Here is a 13614-nt window from a genome sequence, read left to right on the forward strand (position 1 = left end):
TCCCAAGTCGGTGGGCTGCCGCTTCGTGGATGGCAATTGGTCCTCAGATCACACTTATCGCCGTCTAAGCCGAGACCTCACGTGCGTGGGAGTGTACCGGGAGTCGGATAATCTGGCCGCTTGTGAAGGTCAATATACAATTACATCACCTTCTCTGACACGGATCGAAACATTACCAAAACATTCGCGATCCTGAGCACTTCTATCCACGGGCTTTGCATGGTGTACTGCATTCCGTCCTCACCGCACGGTTATATGACCAGATTTCCTTGGAAACCGACATCTGATATGACTGCTCTCGTTTCGTGCTAGCATTTCTGTCTTAACGCACTTATCGCATACATTCACCATTCGTGCATTCTGCGCCAAGTCCCATTATACCGTAACCGCATCATGACAGTCATCATGGCTTTGCAGGGATCTATACGGGCCTCTAGGCAACTCCCCCGCTTGCCTTGCGTGCTCCCATTCCCGTCTCTCGGACATGGCTCCGTGCCCAGGAAAGGATCGCAGACGCTGCAAGTAGCTGGAGCGCGTAGCTTCTCGGCCCTCGCGCCAGGCTGTCGCTCGCCGTTGACTCAGGCAAGGTGCGATTTTGTTTCCTACTTCAGCCGGAAGTCGAGTTCTAAACCCATGTCTAGCTTACGAATGAAGAGAAGTAGTAATCTCTGTACAAAGGAGTCGTCGCAGTGGGCACGGTTCACTGTCCAGCAGAAAAGGTGGTCGGCGCAGAAGTCGACCGACCCGAAAGAGACCCAAAAGTAGGTTTCTCTCCTGGCTTGAATCATCTCCCATTTGGGGAGGGGGGGGCGATACCGATGACCTGTGTCTCGTGGAATCCTGACATAAACACAGCACTGAGCCCAAGTCCAAAACTGCGGCTATTCTGTCTAAGATCCCTAGACCCACCACCCACGAGAACATCTACACTGTTCCCAACATCCTCACTCTCACCCGTTTAGTTGCGGCTCCTTTGGTAGGATACTTCCTCGTGCAAGGCCACCACACGGCTGCATTGGGTCTGTTCGCATACGCCGGCATCACGGATCTTGTGGATGGCTGGATTGCACGCCGATGGAACCTGCAGACGGTCGTCGGGACGATCATCGATCCCATGGCTGACAAACTACTGATGACGATCGGTGTCGCTTGTTTGGCTGTCAATGGATCTATTCCTGGTAAGCCATCGTTTGCGGTTGACGATCCACTATAACCAGTCGTGAGGCAGGAAAGCTGACATGTTTCTATGACAGTCTGGCTCGCCGCCATTATCCTCGGCCGTGACGTGGGCCTGGCGCTCTCGGCCATCTACTACCGATGGATCTCTCTTCCTCCGCCCAAGACCATGGCCCGGTACTGGGATTTTTCTCTCCCCTCTGCCGAGGTCAAACCCACGACAGTCTCCAAGGTCAACACTGCGTTGCAGCTTCTCCTCGTGGGTAGTGCAATCGGGATGCCCGTGCTTCCAGAGACGGTGATTGATGCGTGGCATTTGAAGGAAGCCATGACCGCATTTCAGTGAGTGCCACTCTTCTCGTTATATTTTTGTTGTTGGTTGTGTTTTGTTGTGTGGTGCGGCATAAGAACGGTACTTGGAGAGTGTTCAACACATACGACCACAGGGTGTGGAAAATAGGGCTTCCCGTCCGCTCAGCCGTACTCAAGCCACACGCCGGGAGGTTAGTAGTTGGGTGGGTGACCACCAGCGAATCCCTTCTGTTGTATGTTTTTTGAGTCACTCTTTTTTTTTTTTTTTAAAAAAATTCTTAGTCGCTATTCTCACTGGAAAGGTACATGCTGACAAAGACAGATATCTCGTTGCCGGAACCACGATCTGGTCCGGTCTCAGCTACGTGTTTTCCAAGGACGCCGTCAAGATCTTGACGAAAGAGGAGGTCCAGAAGCGCATTGCTCGAGCTGCGGGGAAGAAGTAAATGGGGGAATATATAGTGGTGAGTTGATGTATGTACATAGGTCGCATACTTTGATCGGGGCTTGCATCTGAGCATATGTCGTTTGAAGTTTCAATGCATGTTAGACACCATATGGACTTACTATAAACTCCCAGAAGTAGTATGCTATCCTTATAGTTATGAGTACTGAGTAGAAACCAGCTGATGTGCTCTGCTGATGTAATGGCGACATCTGGAAGCCGACGCAAGATTTTCCCACGGACCAATAGTAGGGCGGGGAATCAGCAGCAGCACCGGCGCATTTCCATCGGAGGTCTGAACTCTGACCTTCCCCGCCGGCCGGCAACTTAGTTGAGTACTTGATCAACTTAACCTCCAACCCTCTTCATCTTTCATTCAACGTCAACTTCAGCTTCTTTACAGACTCCCCCCTTTCCAAAACACCAAAATGAAAGCCTACTGGTACGACAACAAGCCGGTAAGCAGTGCCATCCCCTCCCGTCCTCAAACCAACAGCCCCCCTCCCCCTCTACCCCTCTACCCCTCAACCCTCCAAACCAAAACTAACCCAAGAAAAAAGGGCGACCAACGCCTCCCCCACGACAGCGCCCGCCCGGTCACCGAATCCTACCTCGCCACCCTAGGGGTGATTTACCACCACCTGCCCTCGCTGGCGGACGTGGACGCCCTGGCGGCCGCGCGGGGCTACAAGAACCGGGACGAGATCACGGTGTCGCCGACGACGATGGGCGACGCGTACGAGGCCAAAGTCAAGAGCTTCTTCCACGAGCACCTGCACGAGGACGAGGAGATCCGGTACATCCGCGACGGCCGCGGGTACTTCGATGTCCGCGGCCAGGAGGACGAGTGGGTGCGCATCCAGCTCGAGAAGGATGATCTGATCATCCTGCCCGCCGGGATTTATCATCGGTTTACGGTGGATGAGGGCGATGTATGTTCTTTTTCTTCCCTTGGAGGCTTTGAAGGGGGGGGGGAACGGGGCTGGAAAGGGTTGGGGCTGGGCTAACGTTGTTTTTTTTTTCTGACTACAGTATATCAAGGCGATGCGGTTGTTTCAGGAGGAACCGAAGTGGACGCCGTTGAATCGGAGTGAGGAGTTGGATGGGAATCCGCATCGGGTTGGGTATTTGGGGTCCCTGGGGAAGGCGGCTGTTGCTGCGGTTTGAGGGGGTTGATTCCGGGTAAGATGGGTGGTGGATCGATGGGTGGTTGGCATTTTGGGTAATGGGTGGGTGGAGAGCAGCAGCAGCAGCAGCAGGAGGAGGTATGGGATGCGGTGGGATGTATATAGAATAGGCACATGAAATTATGACACCCAAGTTGATTCTTATTCTTCTCATTGTTATCTTTTAAGTCATCACTCGCTAAATGCGATTGTTCCCTAGAGGATAGACAGCATCGTTATCCTGAGGTCGAGTCGATCGTCAACTACTAAATACACCAAACTATTGCCCCCCCAATGACCCTGGCATGTGCAGATCACTCAACCCCCCCGAACTCTCCTCCCGCACCATACTCGGCGGCCGCAGGTCCCCCGTCTCCACGTTGTAGCTGGAAGTCCGCGACACGCTGTCGAACTGCGGCCGCGACGCCAGCCCACCCCGGAACCGCAGTCCCTCCGTCTCATGCGCACTCAAGTGATCCGACATGGCGCAGGCGCCGCCGCCGCCGCCCCCTCCGCGGGACGCGCCGTTCGACGCCGTCTCGGCCTCCTCGCCCGTCCGGACCCCCGTTCGGCCCATGCGCGGCCACAGATCCGGCAGCCCCACCACCTGCACCCGGGGCTCGACCACGCGCTCCTCGAACCACGCATGCACCCGGGCCTCCACCAGCTGAGCGACCTTGGGGACATCCTGGAGACGACTCCGGGAGCCGATCAGCGACCGGACCGACAGATCGAGACGGTAGTCCGGGAGGAAGGAGAAGGCCACGTTGCTTTTCGGGGTGCCCGTCTTCGGAAGGGACGAGGCATCGGCTCCCTCCTCCTCAACGGCGACGGAAGGCGGTGGAGCACCTTCCCCGGAAGGGTTCTTGGTTCCATCGGCCGTGGGCGGCGACGGGGACGGGGTGGGAGTATGGAGAGGTTCCGTGGAGGCGGGGACCAGCGAGATGCACAGAGTGCCCGAGAAGCGAACCACCGAGACCGAAAGTGCCACCGGCAGGATGGCGGAGCAGGGCTTGGGGTAGTTGAGCAACAGCGACGTTTCGACCGCGATGGAGAGGTTGTCGTCGCTCAGGTCGACGTCCATCAGCGCCTGCAGGCGGCCGCCGTCGGAGTTCGGGTCATCGACCGCGATGATGCGGCAGTTGCTGAAGATCGGGAACTCCTCCCCAAGGGAGATGTCCGTCACCGCGATCTTGTCGATGAACGAGGGCTTCTTCTCCGGGTTGTTCAGGGCGGCGTTGAGCGAGCTCAGGATCGAGGAGGTCGGCGAGTCCTTCAGCAGGTATGCCGTCTGTCGGTACTGCGCGATCGTCTGCGCGATCAGCACGTTGAACCAGTCCAGGGACTCGGGCTGGTGGGAGGAGTGGTGGATCCGGTGCCGGCCATGCTTGGAGGTGAGGTTCGGGGGGATGGAACTGTAGTAGGTTTTGCGGAGGATCGACTGCGTGTTGGTCGACGAGGAAGGGACCGGGCGGAGGACGTTCGAATTCGACGGTTTCTCCCGGAGCGATCGCGAGTTGGTCGAGTTGGTCTCATTCGGGCCAAGGTTGTAGATCGAATTCGACCGCCGGTGGGTGGAGGTTCGGTGCGAGAGCCCGCGCGAGGGTGGTGGTGGTGCTTCGCCGAAAATGAAGAATTTGATGAAGGCGCCGATCAGTAAGACCACGGATAACTGCCCGAGCAAGAATCCCTGTGTGAAAGATAGGCTAGATACCTGTTAGCCTTTAGTCCTCCCTTCCTTGAGCCACTACGACCACCGGCGGGCAGGCTATATTAATATGAGAGTAGTGACGTACGAGGATTGCGCCGGGACGGGCTCGGCTGGTTTCACATCGAAGGTCAGTCAGACAGCTCAAGGACAACCCAGGAAGACAGGCCAAAAACACACACCTTGTTGGTAACACATCATTAGAGCACACTGTCGCCTTTGAGATGCTACCCATTAGCCATTGCCACTGCTGCTGGGAACTTGAAGCTAAGCTAAGAGGCGAACGGCAAGTGGGCGGCGGCGCCGTCGAGATTCCGCCTCCGATGCGCGCTAAGCCGATTAGATTCTTTGTCTGTCTGGTCACTCACTCTCTTCCATTTATCAGATCGGAGTCACCCTCCGTTAGTAACTAGTTATTTTTTATCATTATTACTGTTCCATGGAAGCTTTCATCTGCTGGAAAGGACATGTTGTGCATTGACTAGGTTGCACAATAAATTCAGCCACAAGCTGGAGATCAGCTTCAGACCACTCCTTCATTCACTCACTATTTGCTGACACGGTTGCTCTCATATGATGCCTCTTGACTGAAAAATCCACCGCAGATTCCAAGAATTCTCATCCCGCATTCTTCAACTGACTCTCGAGCTCGAGACCAACAATCACATCCATCATGCGCCACTCTCGCCTATTACAGTTCCTCTTCCTTCTCCTCTCACAGCCGCTCCTATCATATGGCCGATCACAGCAACCACCAGGCAGAGATGCCATCCTCCTCTCCCGCGTCCACTCACTCACTCTGCGCGCAAATCGCCTAACCACCTCTCGGCGAGTCTCGCCCATCCCTCAGTTGAAATGCATCGGTCCCTCCAAGCGCATCTGCAACCTATACCCCATCGATACGATGCGATGCACTAACGAAGGCTACGACTACGACGATGAGGACATCCAGTGGACGTGCACTGCCTCGCTCCCACCGGAGTTCAAGCTTGGATCAACCGACGTAGTGTGCGAGGGTTATAGGGACGCTGATGATAAATGGGTCTTGAAGGGAAGCTGCGGTGTTGAATATCGCTTGTTACTGACGGAGGTGGGAGATGAGCGGTTCGGCTCAGGAAGGCAGGATAGCGATTTCTGGCCGGCGGACGTCGACCTAGACCTATCTGGCTGGAGGGGCGTGTTTTCAACACTGGGAAATCTGATTTTCTTCGGATTTATGATGGCGTGTTTCTTCCTGATAATGCTGCCCATGCTGAGAGATTGTTTTGGCCTACGCGGAGGTCGACGGGCTGGAGGGCTCGGTCGCGGCTGGGGTGGATGGGGAGGAGGAGGAGGTGGTGGTGGTGGTGGCGGCGGCGGCCCCTACCCTCGTGATCCTCCCCCTCCCTATACCAGTTCCAGTTGTCCGGATCCTGCTCCTGCCTCTGAACCATGGAGACCCGGGTTTTGGACAGGTGCTTTGGGCGGCGCTGCGGCTGGCTATGGCCTGGGAAGCAGAAACCGTCGTCGCACCACAACTTTCAGGCAAAGGCGCACTCCATCTTTCACGAGATGGGACGACCCCGGCGAAGGTAGCTCAGGGTCGCGCTCGCGCTCGCCGCAGTTTTCAAGTACGTCCACAAGTACTGGGTTTGGCTCGACTAGACGCCGTTGAAGGGTGGGGGATTGGCGTGGAGAAAGTGGGTGGGCTGTGACTCTGATTCGGATGACTTGGTGCTAGTTCATGGAGTAAACAAGTCTTCTAAATGAAGGAGCCACATGGCGGTTGTATTGATGCCTAGATTAGGGTAAGCATAGGTATCCAAGGGGAAACCCCTCAGGAAATACCTCGAAAATCAGACACCTCCGGTACCTGCTTTCCCAGCTTCCTTCATCGTAACACGAAGCACATAACGCCTGTATGTTGCCGCATCTATAGGAACTCCGCCAGAATAATGCACCGCATGCATGGCATGGAACCTCAAGGCACGTCGTCGATCGTGCCCAATACCTCCTCTGTTCCACCGGCCATAGCTTTCATCGCCTGCCTCCGGCTGGGTCGTTTGAACTTAGCAGGCATATCACCATTTTGACCAGCTCCTTCAGCCGCACCATCCGGATTGCGAAGCAGTGCTTCTTGAGCCTCCTTCTCTTTGGCATGCTGTTCCTCCATCTGTTTCCGTTCTTCGTCTAGTTGTTGTTGTATGACTTTGGGATCATCATACACCGTGTTGGTCATTTGGGAATAGGTATTGATGTCAATACTCTCCCGTGGACCGAGAAGGGTATCCTTGATGCGCAAGGGGTCGCGGCGCTCTTCATTGTTAAACTTTAACTTGATCTGCCGCCTGCTTCTCCCCGGAAAAAGTTTGCTGATCATCATGAAATCGGTGCCGAAGATACGCAACCCTCGATAAAATAAATCCGTCATTTCCTCATCCCAGGACTCGGTTTTGGAACGTTTTCCGTAAGTAGACTGGTTGATCTTCCGAGTGAGTGTGTTTTCCACGACGTCCTCCAGCGCGCCAGCATTTCGTGCGGCATCCGCATGGCGGTCAACTTGCAAGGAAGCAGTATCGAGCACGATTTCTCCGTTCACAATGCGCATCACCGGTCCAGCTTGAGATTTGTTGTCAAGCATGCTGTTTCCTTCAATTGCTGGCGTGGCCTCATTTCCATTGGCCTTGACTGGAACCTCAGTGTCTCCTTCTTGCTGTGCGCGCTGTTTGCGCTCTTGCTCAGCTTGATCAAGGATACGAAGTTCAGTTTCTCTCTTAGAAAGTTTTCCGGTTCGGAGGTCCTTGCATAATTCCGACATTTTAATGAGACCAGGGGCGATCTCGACATTCTCGGAACCCTCAGGAGTCGGCTCGCGCTTCTTCCGCGTACGAGTCTTTCTTTCTTTCTTCTTGCCCGTCGCATTCTCACCATTCCCTTCCTTGACAGATTTCCTTCGCACCTTAACCACTTTTCGCGGCTGCGTAGTAGGGGCGGGCGTCTGCGACTCTGTTTCTGTCTGACTTTCTGTCGGTTCTTGAGTGTCTATAGCGGTGGCTTGAGAAGCGGGAGGCGTTGGAAGAGGAAACTCGGTCACTGGGGGTTCTGTAGGAGCGGTAGGAGGTGGGATAGAGGCCTTAGCCACCGAATTGGTCCTGGGTCGTTTGGTAGGGCGAATTTCGATAGCGACATCTGCGGGACGGCGCACGCGACTTTGTGGAGCAGCGGCCTCTTCAGCACGGCGCTCTACCACGTGCGTTGGGCTGACGTCCCTACTGCTATCGGCGCGCGTTGTCGAGGGTTCATTGATTGAAGATTGAGGCGCAAGTTCGGTAGGTGCGGTACTAGGCGGGGTGGGTTGAGAAGGTGGTGATACTACTTCTGCGATCTTGGGAGGCGCTGCCGAGACAGAAGGCTTCCGTTTCGGTTGGGGTATTGCGATCGCGGTCGCAGACAACGAGGGTCGGATTTTCTTCTTTGGGGCCGCGTCTGGTGTTTCGATGGTGATTGTGTCAACGGCAGCTGTCTGTTGGACAGAGGTGGTAGAAGGGCCTGGCTCAGGTGTGGCTGTCGCGGTCGCTGGCTGCGGTGTCTGGGAAGCAGACGGTTGCGACGCAACACTGGGCCGCCGTGGTGGAGGGGGAGCTGGGGCGCGTCGGGCGGGCGCCTTGGGAGCAAACTTCTTGCCCGACTTATCTAGCGAAGCAAGAAAGATTAGATACGAGTCACAGTGGGAATCGGAATCCGAGGGAGGAGAAGGAAAAAGAAAACTTACTGATGACCGAGCTGGAAAAAGACTTCATCCCGAATAACAATTCTGATCAAATTAGGTCATCGCCAATATGTATTCGCTGGTAAGAAAGTCGATTTAATGAGGGAGTATTTGCGTGAATGACCAAAGGGGCACAAATGAGAGTGAATGATAGATGAGAGTTGAGTCGAGTTGAGTCGAGTCTAGATGCCCAGATCTGCTGAACACCCGGGGAAAGTGGACGGGGTCACGTGGGAGGCGCTAGAAACGCAAACTCCCAGGCCGAAAATCCTCCTGGCTTTCCTCAAGTCTTGCTTATCTCAACCTTCTTTACACATAAACCCCCAAACCCCATCCAGCACATACCCTCTTCCCCCCCCCTCACCCCCTCTCTATTCACTCACTCTACTCATCACCACACCACCCTCATCACCATATCTTCTACGGTCGGATTTTCTTGCGGTCTCGGCTTTCGGCTCGTTGCTGCTCAGTGGTGACGGCCTCTAATTCACTTATGCCTCTGTAGCCACTGATGCCGGCCGCCGAAGCATCCCCCGTCGCATCTTCCGATTCCGGTTTTGTCACGATGGAAGACCGGAAAAGAGCCGCTGCTTATGACCACAACGACTCGACTCCACCATTGAAGAAGCAGGCGACTTCTGTCAATGGTGGTAGCAAGCCGCACCCCGATGCTGACATGCCCTGGAAGGATGATCTCGAGGTGAGTGCCACGAATAGCCCACGTGGGTGTCAACTTACCCCAAGGGTTACCCTAGAAACCCTTCCCAACGCCAAAGTCGACTGGACCGTGGACTCAACCTGGCGAGATACTGACGTCTCTTCGTCGCAGCGATTCCAAAAAGACGCAATATGGCGCCAGATGCAGGAGTACAAGCGGGAGAAGGTGTCCCTTGAGGCCAAGTTGAAAGAGTTATCCAAGTCGACCACCAACCATAATGATCACCTACGTATTATCGATGCCTGGTACAAACAAGTGAGTAGATCTCCGTATTTTGCTCGCTCTGTGTGCAAGGCTGATGCTCGTCAAGTTGATCGATGAGGTTAAAATACTCATGGGCGCTCCGGAAGAAGATGCCAAGGGTGGGTCCGCCGTGAGGCCCCCAGTTGCTCTACAACCAGCCACTAATTCTTCCACAGAACCCTCGTCTTTCCAAAGCAGTCTCTTGTTTGACGATAATGAGAAATTTGAGAAACATCTTAAATCTCGGTCGGAGGATATCCGGAAAATAATTTCGAGCGTCTCGTCTAAATCGGCGAAAGTCTCGCCCGAGGTCTCAGAGTTGCAGACCCAACTCGCAAAGAAACTTGCGGAAGAGAAGGCCACTATCAGCGATCTCGAGAAGGCGTTGGCGGAAAAGCAGCAGCTAGAGGAGAGTTTGGAGGAGGCATCTCTACGTTACATGGTCGCCGAGAAGAAACTTGATCGTGCACGGAGCGTCACTGTCGCCAAACTCGAAAAGCAGTATATACTGGGTGCCCAGCGGCCCGGGGGTGATAGTGCATCTGGACAGCGGGACGAACCGTCAGCCTCGAATGGCGCAACTCCAAGTGGTGAACGAAGCCCTGCGTTGGACGAAGCCCACAACAAACTCGCGGCCATCTCGGAAAGGCAAAAGGAACAGCTCCAGAAATTGGAGGCCGAGAACGCCAAATTGTTAAGCCAAATCACTGACTTGAATATCAAGGTATGCTCCTTGCGCATGTTCTCTCAGCCGGGAAGCACTAACATAGGCGTAGCATACACGATTGACGGATGATGATTATGCAAGCACAGACCTGTTCAAACAGTTGAGATCTCAATACGACGATGTTGTCACTCGAATAAACCATTTAGAGGCGACTAATGTACAGCTTCGTGAAGAAGCGGCGAAACTACGGTCGGAACGAACTGCATACCGCAATCAGGTTGACGAGGAGACGCAGAGTGTAATTGCCGAGAGGGAAGCGCAACTGATGCGGGCTGAGACGGATTTGGCACGGATACGGAATGCGCGCGACGAATTATTGGCGGATCAACAGATGCGAAAGGCTGCGCAGGAGCAGGAGAAAACCACGGCCATCAAAGTCCAGGAACTCGCAGATGCAGGCCAAGCTCGAATCGCAGCCCTGGAATCCGAGGTGGAGCGCTTGCGTGTCGAAGTTGAGAAGGAGAAGGCCGCCGCACCGAGTGTCGATGAAATCTCAACCGAAGAGTTGCGTACTCGATTCCGCAACCTAGAGCGCCAATACGCGATGCTCAACACCGAATTATCCTCGATGCAAATTGCTTGCAAAAAGTACTCGTCTCTGGCTTCGCAGAAAGTCACCGATTTCGGCGCTCTGGAGGAGAAGGTCGCACGACTCATTGCGGAGAAGTCCAAAGCAGATCAAAAATACTTCGCTGCAATGAAAAGCAAGGAAGCTCGGGAGTTGGAGGTTCGCACTTTGCGTATGCAGAACTCCAAGAGTTCGGACATTGTCACGCAGCTGAAGGAATCGGAAGCTGCAACTCGAAATTTGCTTGCGAACATGGAAAAGCAAGTGAGTGAGACCAAGGAAGCATTGAATAGCTTGATTGCCAAGAACCACGCCGCGCAACAACAAATCACGGAAAACAATATCACAATCGAGGGTCTGAACAGGCAAGTGGCGGATCTCAAGGTGTTGTCCGCATCCAAAGATTCGACACTTTCCAGTACAGCCAGTGCTTGTCGTAAAGCCGAAACGGAAGTCGAGGGCTTGAAGGCTACCCTGGCGGACACGAAGAAGAGTCTAGACAGCTGGAAGAACAAGAGTCTTGGCAACCAGTCATCTGAATATGAGATGCTGCGGGTCAGTACCACGTCTTATCATTGCAAAAAGTTTCCATTGCTAACAATTCTGTAGACGCTTGCTCTCTGTACAGTTTGTCGCCGGAATTTCAAAAATACTGCGATCAAGACTTGCGGCCACGTCTTCTGCAAGGATTGTGTCGAAGAACGTCTTACCTCGCGGTCACGCAAGTGCCCTAACTGCAACAAGTCCTTCGGCAACAACGACTACATGCATATCACTCTGTGATCTGATGTCACCTCTCCGTTTATAAATCTCTTGTATCATAGTCTCTCTACCTTTCCCCTTTCCCCTTCCCTATTATCCTTCCGACTTGCCATTTTGCCGTTCTTTCTCCCGATTTTTCTTTTTATGTCCGTTTTATTACCCTTTTCCTTTCTTTTTTTCTTTTTTCTCTTTCTACCCCATATCTTTCTCTAATTATGGAAAAAGGCTCATGGTGCGGTGTTTTACTGTGTGTTTAGCAGGATAGGATTCTCAAGAAGGCCGGCGTTCGATTCAGATCTGTTCCTTTTTGATCAGATATCTTCTTTGCATATTGGCCGGGTTGTTGGTCTTCGGGTTACCGGTTTGATTCCATTTTCCTTTTTTCTGTTCGTTTTATTCGATTCCATGTTTGTGTTTCGAGGCGTCCTCCTTGGATACCCACGTGAAGTTGAGATGAGGTATGCAGCTCACATGTAGGATTAACTTTAGAAAAGATAACTATATTGATGAAAGAGACCGAACAAAGATGCTGAACGCAGCCCAGATTTATCCAATGCTCAAAAAGAAAAATTCCGCCATTACCCAGACTCTTGCGCTGACCTGCCATGAAATTACAAAACGACCAATGCCCCTACTCCAAAATAACGAATGACTCCAGAAAAATGCAAATATGCTTGGTGCGGTTGGTGGTGGGTGTGATCAGGAATTGAAGATCCGACTGTACAGCAGCTCGTGTCTGCCCACCCACAGATCCAACGGCGGTACGATCTGCCCGGCGTCCTCGACGGGGGTATCCCATTCCTTGTCGATGCGTTCGGTGATCATGTCCTGCAGACGCCGACTGGCCAGCACGCTCTGCGCCTGATACGGGCCCATGACCGAGGCCCGCACCGCCGCACTCAGCACCGCCTTGGCGTGGTTCACCATGAACACATACGCCGTCTGGCGGGCATCCATGCCCATGGCCGAGCACACGACCCCCCACAGCGGCGCCAGATGGCCCTTGGGCCCCAGCTCGTCCGCCGTATCGCCGCACAGCTTCAACGCGTCCGAGAAATCGGAGATGGCCTGCACCGCGGCCGCCGCGGCGGGGGTGAGGGTTGTTGTTGTTGTTGTTGTTGTTGTTGTTGTTGTTGTTGTTGTTGTGTAGGAGGCCCGGAACGCGCGCTCCCAGACCCCGATCAACGCCCGGCCCTGGGCGACGCTCGCGCGCTGCGCCACGATGCAGGGCGTCGAGGCGTCCATGTCGTTGTCCAGCGTCTCCAGCTCCTCCGGGTTCCGGTATGCGGCCAGCACGTAAGGGATGGAGGTGCTGGCCATCGAGGCGATCGAGAGCTTCAGGAAGCGATGGAACGAGGCCACGGGGGTGACAGTGCGGGGGAGCGGTTTGTTGTGGGCTAGGTAGGATTCCAGACCGCTGGAGTAGGCGAAGGAGCCCAGCGGGAGGGCGGAGTCGGAGAGGAGAAGAAGCGCGTGCGAAATCGGGATTGAGGGTGGTGGTGGTACTGCTGCTGTGCTGTCTGTGTGGTTTGGTGAATCAGGAGGGGTTCACGTTTTGTAGATGGGGGTATGTATGTATGTACATACCCTTGGTGGGAGTCGTGTCATAGTCGGAGTCGCCATCATCGTGGTGGTGGTGGTGGTGGTGGTTATTGTACGGCGGTAGCGGTGTGGAAGGGGAGGACGATGCCAATGCTAGACGTTTCCGAGCATGTTGTAGACGGGACTCGAGATCGATGATCTCCTGCTCTAGGTCTCGAGTGGTGATTTTGACGGCCATTTGGGGGGTGTTCGGCAAGCTATCCAAGGTAGGGGAGGAGGTTTCTTGGGGAGGGAGAGCAACAATTGACAATTCATGATGCCCGGCAAGGGGGGAGTGGCGCTTTGTTATATCTACCTCTTTCAAGGCGAAATCCCCTTCCCCGCCAGCTGCGCCATCTTTTTTTTGCTCAAATTCCCCTTATCGGTTGAAGTGCCGATAACGGGTCCCATCGGACTCGGAGCTGACCGGGAGGAAAGTCGAGATAAATCAAGTAAACAA

General features: G+C 54.2%; 7 protein-coding genes across 7 annotated transcripts; 4 read left to right on the forward strand and 3 right to left on the reverse strand.

Annotated features, from left to right (window-relative positions):
• Positions 1-295: 295 nt before the first annotated feature.
• On the forward strand, positions 296-2054 carry BO72DRAFT_35026 (cardiolipin synthase). The gene is made up of 5 exons (XM_040940689.1): positions 296-587; positions 642-761; positions 856-1178; positions 1254-1518; positions 1811-2054. Exons 1-5 carry the CDS (start codon positions 394-396, stop codon positions 1932-1934), a joined length of 1026 nt encoding a protein of 341 aa, XP_040803729.1. The 5' UTR covers positions 296-393; the 3' UTR covers positions 1935-2054.
• A 192-nt stretch (positions 2055-2246) lies between these two features.
• BO72DRAFT_424590 (acireductone dioxygenase (Ni2+-requiring)) lies at positions 2247-3219 on the forward strand. The gene is made up of 3 exons (XM_040942882.1): positions 2247-2391; positions 2494-2865; positions 2966-3219. The coding sequence occupies exons 1-3, from the start codon at positions 2362-2364 to the stop codon at positions 3098-3100; spliced, it is 537 nt and encodes a 178-aa protein (XP_040803730.1). The 5' UTR covers positions 2247-2361; the 3' UTR covers positions 3101-3219.
• Positions 3220-3248: 29 nt separating this feature from the next.
• Positions 3249-5069, reverse strand: mmm1 (ERMES complex subunit MMM1). Its single transcript, XM_040944197.1, has 3 exons — positions 4990-5069; positions 4896-4920; positions 3249-4805 (listed from the first exon to the last, which is right to left on the reverse strand). The coding sequence occupies exons 1-3, from the start codon at positions 5006-5008 to the stop codon at positions 3380-3382; spliced, it is 1470 nt and encodes a 489-aa protein (XP_040803731.1). The 5' UTR covers positions 5009-5069; the 3' UTR covers positions 3249-3379.
• A 120-nt stretch (positions 5070-5189) lies between these two features.
• Positions 5190-6709, forward strand: BO72DRAFT_446024 (DUF1183 domain protein). Its single transcript, XM_040944198.1, has one exon. It carries the CDS (start codon positions 5481-5483, stop codon positions 6459-6461), a length of 981 nt encoding a protein of 326 aa, XP_040803732.1. The 5' UTR covers positions 5190-5480; the 3' UTR covers positions 6462-6709.
• BO72DRAFT_35200 (transcription factor TFIIIB subunit BDP1) lies at positions 6615-8726 on the reverse strand. Its single transcript, XM_040940698.1, has 2 exons — positions 8559-8726; positions 6615-8479 (listed from the first exon to the last, which is right to left on the reverse strand). Exons 1-2 carry the CDS (start codon positions 8584-8586, stop codon positions 6768-6770), a joined length of 1740 nt encoding a protein of 579 aa, XP_040803733.1. The 5' UTR covers positions 8587-8726; the 3' UTR covers positions 6615-6767.
• A 188-nt stretch (positions 8727-8914) lies between these two features.
• On the forward strand, positions 8915-11814 carry BO72DRAFT_35220 (E3 ubiquitin-protein ligase BRE1). Its single transcript, XM_040940700.1, has 6 exons — positions 8915-9255; positions 9385-9528; positions 9584-9635; positions 9693-10240; positions 10293-11366; positions 11421-11814. The coding sequence occupies exons 1-6, from the start codon at positions 9067-9069 to the stop codon at positions 11592-11594; spliced, it is 2181 nt and encodes a 726-aa protein (XP_040803734.1). The 5' UTR covers positions 8915-9066; the 3' UTR covers positions 11595-11814.
• A 221-nt stretch (positions 11815-12035) lies between these two features.
• Positions 12036-13551, reverse strand: BO72DRAFT_446028 (urease accessory protein UreF). Its single transcript, XM_040944199.1, has 2 exons — positions 13161-13551; positions 12036-13093 (listed from the first exon to the last, which is right to left on the reverse strand). The coding sequence occupies exons 1-2, from the start codon at positions 13351-13353 to the stop codon at positions 12273-12275; spliced, it is 1014 nt and encodes a 337-aa protein (XP_040803735.1). The 5' UTR covers positions 13354-13551; the 3' UTR covers positions 12036-12272.
• Positions 13552-13614: the final 63 nt, after the last annotated feature.

Source organism: Aspergillus fijiensis (genome assembly GCF_003184825.1).
Source record: "Aspergillus fijiensis CBS 313.89 unplaced genomic scaffold BO72scaffold_12, whole genome shotgun sequence".
In the NCBI taxonomy this organism is placed as follows: domain Eukaryota; kingdom Fungi; phylum Ascomycota; class Eurotiomycetes; order Eurotiales; family Aspergillaceae; genus Aspergillus; species Aspergillus fijiensis.